The sequence below is a fragment of the Triticum urartu genome, chromosome 3A, assembly GCF_056163025.1.
Source record: "Triticum urartu cultivar PI428250 chromosome 3A, HENAU_Tu73, whole genome shotgun sequence".
NCBI lineage: Eukaryota > Viridiplantae > Streptophyta > Magnoliopsida > Poales > Poaceae > Triticum > Triticum urartu.
Window position 1 is genome coordinate 620401047 of NC_141875.1, and position 11863 is coordinate 620412909.

The following is an 11863-nucleotide window of genomic DNA, read 5'->3' on the forward strand; positions in this document are numbered from 1 at the left end:
CGTGCCGCGCGGGGCAGGATTCGCCTGTTGCCGCCGGGATAGCATCCAGAATGCCCCCCAAAGGAGGAGGGGATGCATTCACAACACCGATGCGAATCCCACTCGTCTTGTGCGCCGCGCTCTCCGCCTGCGAGGAGGCAGAGGCCGGCGAGGCAGGGAGGCCGCAGGGGAGCAGGGGCTGGGGCTGGGCGGGGCGATTTGGGCTCCGGCCGCCGTGGAGGCAGCGGAGAGGGGCGGGGGTGGAGAGAGGCAGGGGCCGGCCGCTCTCATGTCACGTTGTGTTTGGGGCGTAACTGAGTGAATCTCAAGGTTGAGCGATAAGAGAGTGGCTCATGCTTATCTTGTAGTATTGTACCGATGTCATGTCTATCTCGAGCCATTTTCGAGCTAAATAACAAGATTTGTTTTAATATTTTAAGAAAAAAAATTCAAAAAGACATGCTAAAAAACAACATAATAAAATATTGTTACTATCAAAACAATGATAATATAAAAATTCAAGGTAGTTTGACGTATTCTTTCTCAATTAAAGGCTACTACTCCCTCCGTTCAAAATATAAGGTGTATTAGTTTTTTCAAAAATAAAAAAAACTGTATTTTTGATTAAGTTTTTAGAAAAAATATTAATATGTACAGTCAAATTTGTATCATTAGATTCATCATGAAAAGTATTTTCAAAATTTATTTTTTTGTATTGCAGACCTCCCTATTTATTTTGTAATCTTGCTCACACATACACAAGTTTGGCTTGCAAGAAAATCGATGCACCATATATTCTGGAACGAAGGAAGTACTTAATAGCAAGAGATCGTGGATGAACTAGCAAGAGAAAAAAATTAACAGGATAATAACTGACCACACATTATATTGAGGCTTAAATTATCTTCGCGCTTAATTAAGATTCCATGTTTGCTAGTAGATAAAATGAAGAAAATTCATACACGACATATATGATAATAAATTATTATGTGCCATTTTAGTAATGGAGCCAAGCCAGCTCAAGATCAACTTAGCTCATTTCTTTTCATGACGATCTTGAGACGAGCCAAAAGATGAGTCATTCTCGAGTGGCTAATAACACTTCGGCTTTTCTTGCAGCCCTAATAGTGTGCGAGGTTACTGCATTGTGATACTGCATCACACAAGTTTATTGTATCAGACGGTTCAATAAAAATGCACGCAATTTTTTCAAAAAAATAAACATTTTCTGAAAACACGAAAATTTTCAAGTTTTTTTTGGATTTGCTCTACCCAATGAACGCAGGGACAATTGACTACAGTAGTATGATTCCCTGAATAAATGTCATGTTGTCCCTCTGTTCCTAAATATTACTATAAGTCTTTGTAGAGATTCCACTATGAACTGTAATACGGAGCAAAATGAGATGATTGCATTCTAAAATACGTATGTATAACTCTATATGTGATTTATAGTGAAATCTCTATAAAGACTTATATTTTGAAACGGAGGGAGCCAAAAGATGGTCAAACTCAAGTGGCTAACAAGCCTCTGGCTTTTCTTGCAGCCCAAATAGTGTGCAAGGTTACTGTGATGTTGCAGCACACAAGTCTAAACAGCTCAATAAAAACGCAGGCAATTTTTCATAAAAGTAAACATTTCTGAAAACATGAAAATTTTCAAGTTTTTAGGATTTGCTTTCTACCCAACGAAGGCAGCGACAATTCACTACAGTAGGTGTGATTCCCGGAATAAATGTCAAGTAATAAATACATAAGGTCAAAGTACAATGAATTATTGCGTGATCTAACAACCAAATTAAACAGTCCTTAACTGAATGTCGAAAATTTATAATAAGTCAAAGCAAGCACTAGTAATGGTACCTCTCTAATAATCAAATGTCAAAATATGGAGCACGCCGTCATTTTTACACGTATCTTCTTCGAGGTGAGGCTGGTATGAGTTCTTTGAAAGAGCCCTGTCGATGGAGATGCACCGCCAGAGGAAGACGACGAGCGCCGCCGCCAATAGCCACGAGAGGCAGGTGGCGAACTGGGGATCCCCGAAAAGATGTCCCCACAAGAACGTCGGGGCGACTATGATCGTGACCGCCGCAGGGCTGTTGACGAGGATGCAGACGACGGCTATCGGCATGGCGCTCAAGTTGCGCACCCAACGCCAGCGGATGTGCAAAGCCATTAACGCCATGTATTCCACGGCAAAGAGGCTTGCCAGGGAATTGAAGACGCATGGGTTGTCGGAACTGAAGGCGCATGAAGATTTTAACTCCTCGTAGCGTACTTTTACTAAACAATATGTTATCGAAACAGAGACCAGAGCCATGTACATGTCCTGGAAGATCCATGCGAGAGCTGCTTGCTCCACCGGTGGCGGCGCAGACCACGACAGATGACAATGAAAATGAAAAGGCATGACGCAGAGGTGGCTGGCGGCGGCGGCGGCGGCGGTGGAGATCGATTTAGGGCAAAAACTGCCTGGTTCAATCCCTCGCGATAATATATAGTGGGAAAACGCCCCTATCCCCGTCGCGAGCTGAGGGCCTCCTCTACGGACTACGGCCCGTTCGGACTGCCCTTTAATCACGCACCGAAGTTGTTATAGACTAAAAAAAAACGTATCCCTACGGGCGAGCGAATCAAGCTGCCGTTTGTGTCGCTATGTGGTTCTCTCTGCTCTGGTTTTCTTTGGGATTTTTTTCTTTTTCATTTCTTTTGTTTTTCCTTGGGTTTTTCACTGGTTTTTTTATGGTATTTTTTGTGATACTTTGTTTTCTTTGTTTTTCCAGTGATTTTATTACGGTTCTTCTTTCTTCATTATACTTTGCTCTCCTTTGTCTCTTTCTTGGCTTCTTTGGTCTTTTTATTTTCTTTTGTCTTTTTGTTAATTTTAATTGGATTTCCCTTTTTAGCACAGATCTACTTTTTCTCATTAAACAATGTATATTTTTAGCGCACGTGTGAAACAATTTTTTGATACATGTTGGATATTTTTAAATACATGATGTGTATTTATTTTTGAAATACATGTTAACATTTTCCAAATACATTTTGAATATTTTCAATGCAATAAACATTTTTTAACTACATGAACAAATTTTTTACATGGTATAAACATTTGAAAATTTTCATGGACATTGTTTTTGAAAACACATGAATTTTTTTTAAATGTCACATGTATTTTTAATGAAAATAATCATTGTTTTAACCTACGGTATTTTGTTTACATTGTAGACGGAGAGGAAAACGAGAAAACTTAATGTTTTTTTTGCTAATTAATAGCATTGCATATAATAAACTAATCACTGCATGTCATATTTGGTAGTCTCAAGTCATTAAAAGCATGCACGACCCACATCTCTTATTGGTTGATATGTCACAGAACAAAAAACGAGGAGGGAGTTAATGTACCGTGCCTAAGTGTTTTGGGATTATTTGGTTTTCGTAAGGTGACTTACACACCTACACGGAGGGAGTACTGGTATTGGCCGCCGCCGCAACACGGTCCGCCATTGTGCAGATTTGTAGATGCTCGTCGGGTACCGACAGACAAACCCTCTTCGCCCGATCTTAGATTGGAACTAATCACGGATGAACCCGTGAAATAAAACAGCAATCCGACTGCCATAATTCTTAAAGAAATCAATTCATACGGAATGGATCTGATTGAAAAAATAGCACCTGATCATCCCATCGATCCGCAACGAACACCCAACAGACTCTCAATGAAAGCATCAATGTCGGTTCTATATCCGGTGTATCTCGTAGTAGGGGTCCTAAGTTAGGCGTTTTGGAGCGATGGTAACATGGACACAAGATTTTACCCATGTTCGGGCTCTCTCGAAGAGATAATACCCTATATCCTGCTTTTGATTGTATTGATATGGGTGTAGTACAGAGTACATGTATCTACCACGAGATTGTTCTAATGAATATTCGATCATCTATTGACTAACATGACCTCGGTTTATATAACACACCGGAGGCCTAGGGTTTTAGGAGAGTCATTGGCTTGAGCGCCAAGTCTTGTGGAGTCTTCCTTGTATGCGGTATGGACTGCCTAAAGTGGCCCATTAGCGAACCGCCATGGGGGTCATCGGCCCGACCCACAGGTCGGGAGACGACGTGATGAGGTCCAGGACACCGTCAGTGGGCAAGGGATTAGGGGTAGGTGTGGCTCCCGCGGGTCAGTGAGAGGAAGGGGAGGGAGAGAGAGCGGGCGACCAAGGGGAACGGGGTCGGCGTGCAGGTGCAGCGCTGGGCTGGCTGGCTCGGTTCGCTAGTGGGCCGCGGCTCGGGTGGCTGGGCCTGCTGGCCTGGCGCGTGGTGCGCCAGGGTTATTTTTTTGAAACAAAGAAGAAAAAAAGATAAAGAGAAATAAAAATACTTTTATATAAAACTCTACAAAAATAGATCCTACAAGATGAACTATTTTTCAGAGGCAAAATAGAAACTCTATAAAAACATTTTTTTTAATTCAAATGAAACCAAATTTGGATTTCATTTCTTTTGGCATTATTTTCTTTTGAATTTTTGGAGTGTCATGTTAGCTCCTCTCATACTTTTGCACAGTATTTGTCAAGTATTTTGAAATGAATTTCAAATGCCAATTTGAATCCAAATTCAAACAAAACTCAAATGCCTCTGAAATTTTCCAAATGCCACACAATTCAAACAAAAGGCATAGATGCTTAGCTAATAATTGTAAACATTCCAAACTAAAAATTTGGGATGTTACAGTTATATTGTTGAATTCATTCATGATGCTACTGAAGATTATTATAAGAGAGGAATATATGCTTCTACATATTTCAACAACATCAAGTTTCCTCTCTTTATGTTGAAAGTTTTGATGTCATGCTTGTTTTACCTTCCTATGCTAGTTGATTCTTGCTCCCATAATTTATTTGCTTACAAAATCCTTATGCATAGGAATTGGGTTAGTCTTAAATTTGCTTGTCATGTAATTCATGATGCTCTCTTTATGTTCCAATTCTTTACTTTTATGTGAGCATCATTGAAATCATCATGCCTAGCTAAAAAGGCATTAAAAAAAGCTCTTGCTGGGAGACGACCCAACACTTATAGTTACTGTTTTTGTGTGTTCACATTGTTAACCTATTTTAGTAATAATGTTTTATAGCTTTTATTTCAATGAAGTGCCAAGTAAAGCCTTTGGGATAGTGTGGATGATGGTTGACTTGAATCTATGCAAAAACAGAAACTTTTGCGCCCAGTCCAAGAATATTGTATATTTACTGGAATGTGCTTTTGATCTGAATTTTTTACATATGATTGATATACAAATTGTCTACGTTGTACTAATTTTTCAAAAAAATTGGAGTTGCAGAAGAATGGTCTCTATTTAGATCTTTACGGACTATTTTGTTTTAGACAGATTCTGTTTTCATTGCATAGTTTGCTTGTTTTAGTGTTCCATAGCTTACGTTAAGTGATATAAATTGTGGAAATGATAGAGTACAGTAGGCATTGGGTGAGAACAATTATGAATCTTGTCTTGACAGTACCTAAGTGAATGATTTGTTCTATCATACTAACCAATCTCACGAAGTTCCGTTAAGTTTTGTGTGATTGAAGTTTTCAAGTTTTGGGTGAGATATCGACATTAGGAGAATAAGGAGTGAAAAGACCCTAAGATTGGGGATTCCCAAGGCACCCCAAGGTAATATTCAAGGAAGATCCAAGCAAGTAACCTTGGGATGCCCCGAAAGGCATTCCCTCTTTCGTCTCCAATATTATCGGTAACCTCAGTTGGGCTATATTTTTATTCGTCACATGATATGTGTTTTTCTTGGAGCATCATTTTCTTTTAGTTTTATTTGCTTGATTTTATTTAGAATAATGTTTTATATCTTTTATTTCAATAAAAGTGTCAAGGATAGCCTTTACCATGCTTATTTTGTAAGTATATATGTTGTTGATTGAAAACAGAAAGTTTGTTCTTATGTTTTGAATATTTGTGAGATATAAAATATTGAAATTTTTACACATTGGGATATAAAAAAATCTACAGTGTGGTATTTTTTTCAGAATTTTTTGAGTTAAATAAGTATGGATCTTGCTTCATCCTTTACAGACTATCCTGTTTAGACAGATAGCTGTTATGTTTGCATTGTTTGCATATGTTTGCTTGTTTAATGATTCTATTTGAGGATAGGAGTATTAAATATGCAGAGGCATTTAGTGTGCAATGATAAATTATAATTTTAGTGATTTTCTACAGTAGATAATGATAAGGTTTTGCATTGATTTATACTAATTTATCTCACGAGTTCTTGTTGAGTTTTACGTGGATGAAGTTTTGAAGAATTAGGGAAACCATGCTATGAGAGGAATGAAGAAGACACAGGAGCTCAAGCTTAGGGATGCCTTGGGCATCCCAAATTAATATTTCAAGAAGTCTTAAGCATCAAAGCTTGAGGATGCCCCGGTAGGCATCCCACCTTTCTTCATCAACAATTCTCGGTTAGTATCGATTGATCCAAAGTTTTTGCTTCTTCACATGATGTGTGCTATTCTTGGAATGTAATTTTCTTTTGTTTTTCTTGTTGTTTTAATAAAAATACTTAGATCTGGAAGTTTTTAAATGTGAGAGGGTCCTCAAATGGCTACCCATTTACTTAACTACTCGCTTGATCTTCACTTATATATTTTTGGGGTAGTTTGTATTTACTCTTGTGCTTCACTTATATCCTATGAGTAAATTGTTGAATGAATTGAATATCATGAAGTTGAAATTATATGTTCATATCATACCTAGTAGTAGCTTCACATCGGGTTTAGAAAGTGAAATCTTTTGAAGCTTGACAATCACAATATTGGTCATACAAGCAATTCATGAATGATTAGTATAAGGAAGAGAACTTTCACATACAAATATATTATCTTGGACATCTTCTATGATTGTGAATACCCATTAATTATTTTCAAACTTAAGTAACTTAGTTGAAGTTAGACAAGGAAGACAACGTAATGAGTTATGGTTGTGTATATTTGCATAGAAGTTATATTGTTATTGATCCTCCAACATGTGGTATTTGCCTAGGATCTTTTGCTAGCCAAAAAATTGTACTAAGTAGAGATACTACTTGTGCATCCAAAAACCCTTAAACCCAGTTTCCTTCCATGAGTGTCCACCATACCTACCTATGGATTGAATAAGATCCTTCAAGTAAGTTGTCATCAGTGCATAAAGCAATAAAAATTGCTCCTAAATATGTTTGATCTTTTAGTGTAAGGGAAAATAGGCGTTGTACAAACTTGTGATGGCAAAGTAATAAAAGTGATGGACTACATAATAAAGGTTGCTATCATAAGGGGCAATAATGTCATGTTCCTTTGCATTAAGAGATTGTGCGTCCAAAAATAAAAAGCGCATGAAAACCTGTGCCTCCCTCTGCGAAGGGCCTATCTTTTAATTTTCAGTATTTACTTTTATGCAAGAGTCAATAGTACGCATTCTCATTTAAATTTCAATTATTCTCTAGTTGGCAAGCATCATGTGGTGGGGAAAGATCTAGGCACATATAGCCAGTCAAATATATTTGATCATGATTTATTATTGTTGACAATTATCTCTATGATAAATGAGTTGGGAGGCGAAGCATTAAGACCCTATCTTTCTCTGTGTTCGATGGATGCCATTTGTTCTAAAAATATGCTTTGAGTACTAGCAATCATAGAAGACTATATGATGATTGAGTATGTGGAGCTCTTACTTAGGCTTTGTTGAGAATAAGTTGAATTGCAATTGTTTGGTGACTAAGAACAAAGGTTGTTAAGTTTCAAGAGAAGGCATTGTTTGAACCGCAACATGTGAATTGATTGCTAATTTATCAAGATGAGTTTCATGACAAAGAGTTGTTGTTATGATGCTAGGAAAAGTGATTGAAATTATCATTGGTCAAACATATGCACTATGCTAGCATTCACACTTCATAAATGATTTATTTTATCATTTACCTACTCGAGGACAAGCAAGAATTAAGCTTGGGGATGCTGATACGTCTCCAACGTATCTATAATTTACGAAGTATTCATGCCATGTTTACATCAATTCTATATGGTTTTGGTATGATTTGCATGGAACTAACCTGGACTGACGCTGTTTCAGCAGAACTACCATGGTGTTGTCCTTTGTGCAGAAATAAAAGTTCTCGAAATTAGACGAAACTTTTTGATGATTTTTTTGGAAGAGAAATAATGGAGCAAAGACCCACCACAGGGGGCTCCTGTTGTCCACAAGACACCAGGGAGCGCCAGCCCCCCTGGCGCGCCCTGGTGGGTGGTGGACCCCTTAGGCCCATCTTCGTGTGATTCCAACACTGAAAAATCCTATATATACAGAAACCCCCAGAAATAACCATATATCGGAAGTTCCGCCGCTGCAAGCCTCTGTAGCCACGAAAAACCAATCGGGAGCCCATTCCCCTGCTGGAGGGGGAAATCATCACCGGAGGCCATCTTCATCATCCCTATGGCCACCATGATGAGGAGGGAGTAGTCCACCCTCAGGCCTGAGGGTTTGTACCAGTAGCTATGTGTTTAATCTCTCTCTCTTGTGTTCTTGATTTGGCACGATCTTGATGTATCGCGGGCTTTGTTAATATAGTTGGATCATATGGTGGTTTCCCCTCTCTATCTTGTTCTGATGAATTGAGTTTCTTTTTAAGATTTCACTTTTATCAGATTGAATATTTTTATGGATTTTAGAGCACTTGATATATGTCTTGCATATGAATACTTGTGGTGAAATGGGGTATTATATTGATTCACTTGATATATGTTTTGGCACTCAACTTGCGGATTCCCGAGGTGACATTAGGGTAATCTATGCATAGGGGTTGATGCACGTTTTCTTCCTACTTTTTCCGGTAGAAATCTTGGGGCACTCTTTGAGGTTCTTTGTGTTGGATTGAGTATTATGAATCTGGAATTTTTTTGATGCATATCGTATAATCAACTAACGGATGCTCGTGGTGACATTGGAGTATCTAGGTGACATTATTGTTGGTTGATGTGTATCATGTGGTGTTATTTTAGTACGAACTCTTAGATAGATCGATCAGAAAGGATAACTTGGTGTTATTTTAGTATGAACTCTTGGATAGATTGATCAGAAAGGATAACTTTGAGGTGGTTTCGTACCCTACAAACAATTTCTTCTTATTTTCTCCGCTAGATAAGAACTTTCACTGGTACGCGTCGGTCCTAAACAAACGGTTTTTAACCCCTTTCCGTGACGGCATTTGGAACCATCGCCAAGTGAGTGTGGACGATAGGGGGGTCCTTCCCACATGACCTAGAAACCGTCGGGGATAGGTGTGGCACCTCGGCTCAGAGAAAACCGGAACGTCCATATTCCAGCCCAGAGATCGAGGTGAAGTCTTCTGGAATACAACACTGCTTATTATAGAACAAACCAGCTCTCTATTACAACACGAATATGAATACAAGGGTTCCAATATTACAATGAATAACATCGGCATGGCGACACTACGCCAACCAAGCTTTCTCTATACAAGTAGCATAGCAACTCGAAGCAGCGGAACAACTACTGGCAGCGGAACAACGGACGGCGATGATGGACTCCAATCCACAGGGACTCTGGCTGGGACGCTTATCCTAGCTCGCGCACACAGGAACCACACCAAACAAGCAAGCAATCCAGGCACGAACTGCAAACTGGCATGACACGCCAGGCAGTACATTGAATGTACTTGCAAGCTCACAATAACCAGAAGCATTCAAGACAAACAACAACATGGCAATTACAGGTTAAGCAGGAATTATCATGAAGTCATCAGGATAACATGGCATCAACAATATGATACAGCTAGATCAATATGAGCATATAAATCTAATGATACTAGCATGTAACATGATGACACTATATGCACCATTTATTCTGCTCGGGTTACCTCGTAACCAAACGGTGATCTTTCCGGCGATGACAACCATGACCAATACTTGGTCTCAAACGGTGATCTTTCCAGCGATCACAACCATGACCAACACTTGGTCTCAAACGGTGATCTTTCCGGCGATCCCAACCAACTTATCTCGTCATCGAACCGGGGTTGTTATTAAGCACATTATTATTAATACTATTGACTCATAGTGTGACCGACACGAACTGGGCCCTTATCCGCGGGCGCGGCTACCGATAGATTTAATATACACTCTACAGAGGTTAGTACACTGTACCCACACTACGGAACCCATGGCCTCGCACTCCCATTCGGGTGGACCAACGGCGTTCCGACAAAACCGATCTATTGCCATGACACTCCCGGCCACTCCGACGAACTCCCCTTTGGGCTAAGTCCTGGGTGGCCCCGTGCCTACCAAAGGCACCAACGACCACGTCGTGGCCAAAACATAAACGGTCCCAAACAGGGACCACCCGGGTACAACAACAACAACGGGCACACAAGGTTATGTCTTCTTACCTGGCCAGGGTACCGCACGCCCATAACCTTCCCTCATTGGAGGCACCGGCGAGAGGCATGACAATAGACCCAGTTAGGACCTTCCCATAAAGGTAAGCGTGGTTGCACTGGTCAGCTCGATATGGTGGCACCATGACTCAGCCAACAGTTGTTCAAGTTCAATTTAATCTGGTTAAACTTGAATGCAAATATGTTGAGCCATGATAAAATAACATGATACAATTACAATGCATGAGCATGATATCAACATAATCATGAGGGTACCACATAACTATCCACCATATCAACAATGAATCATATCCAACTGAGCATGGCATACTGACTAGCATGAACGTCACAAGTACATACTTCTTTGAAACATAGCATGACCACTAGCATCAACAATAAATATCATGCAAGAACATATCAACAATGCCATCATGCAAGCATTTAACTAGCTGGATGCAATGGAACATGCATAACAATGGTACTGGGGACAGACGACAATCATGCACCAAAGACCATCCCCAACATCAACATGTACTACTATCAAGCATAAGCATATGAAAGGAATACTAGCAACTAGCAGGGCATGATAACCAGGTGCATAACAACATAGCCAGAAAGTAAGCACTAACCCAGAAGCATTACCGAAACAACGATATCCATATTTTAAACAAGCAAACATTTAATAAATATTCAAGTTGTAAACTGATGTCTACTACACAACCTTCTTCTTCTAGACGTTGTTGGGCCTCCAAGTGCAGAGGTCTGTAGGACAATAGCAAATTTCCCTCAAGTGGATGACCTAAGGTTTATCAATCCATGGGAGGCGTAGGATGAAGATGGTCTCTCTCAAGCAACCCTGCAACCAAATAACAAAGAGTCTCTTGTGTCAACAACACACCCAATACAATGGTAAATTGTATAGGTGCACTAGTTCGGCGAAGAGATGGTGATACAAGTGCAATATGGATGGTAGATATAGGTTTTTGTAAACTGAAAATATAAAAACAGCAAGGTAGCAAGCGGTAAAAGTGAGTGTAAACGGTGTTGCAATGGTAGGAAACAAGGCCTAGGGTTCATACTTTCACTAGTGCAAGTTCTCTCAACAATAATAACATAATTGGATCATATAACTATCCCTCAACATGCAACAAAGAGTCACTCCAAAGTCACTAATAGCGCAGAACAAACAAAGAGACTATGGTAGGGTACGAAACCACCTCAAAGTTATTCTTTCCAATCAATCCGTTGGGCTATTCCTATAAGTGTCACAAACAGCCCTAGAGTTCGTACTAGAATAACACCTTAAGACACAAATCAACCAAAACCCTAATGTCACCTAGATACTCCAATGTCACCTCAAGTATCCGTGGGCATGATTATATGATATGCATCACACAATCTCAATTCATCTACTCAAACCAACACAT

At 39.6% G+C, this 11863-nt stretch overlaps 1 protein-coding gene across 1 annotated transcript; it reads right to left on the reverse strand.

Annotated features, from left to right (window-relative positions):
• Window positions 1-1743: 1743 nt before the first annotated feature.
• On the reverse strand, window positions 1744-2392 carry LOC147980839 (uncharacterized). The gene is made up of 2 exons (XM_087516974.1): window positions 2307-2392; window positions 1744-2222 (listed from the first exon to the last, which is right to left on the reverse strand). The coding sequence occupies exons 1-2, from the start codon at window positions 2390-2392 to the stop codon at window positions 1847-1849; spliced, it is 462 nt and encodes a 153-aa protein (XP_087373100.1). The 3' UTR covers window positions 1744-1846.
• Between the last annotated feature and the right edge of the window lie 9471 nt (window positions 2393-11863).

Excerpts from the sequence above, each read along its gene's own strand:
- LOC147980839 (XM_087516974.1), bottom strand. The coding sequence starts at position 2,392 with ATGCCTTTTCATTTTCATTGTCATCTGTCGTGGTCTGCGCCGCCACCG. Across the intron at positions 2,223-2,306 it reads GCATGGATCTTCCAGGACAT|TTCCGACAACCCATGCGTCT; the intron begins GTACATGGCTCT and ends ATGCGCCTTCAG.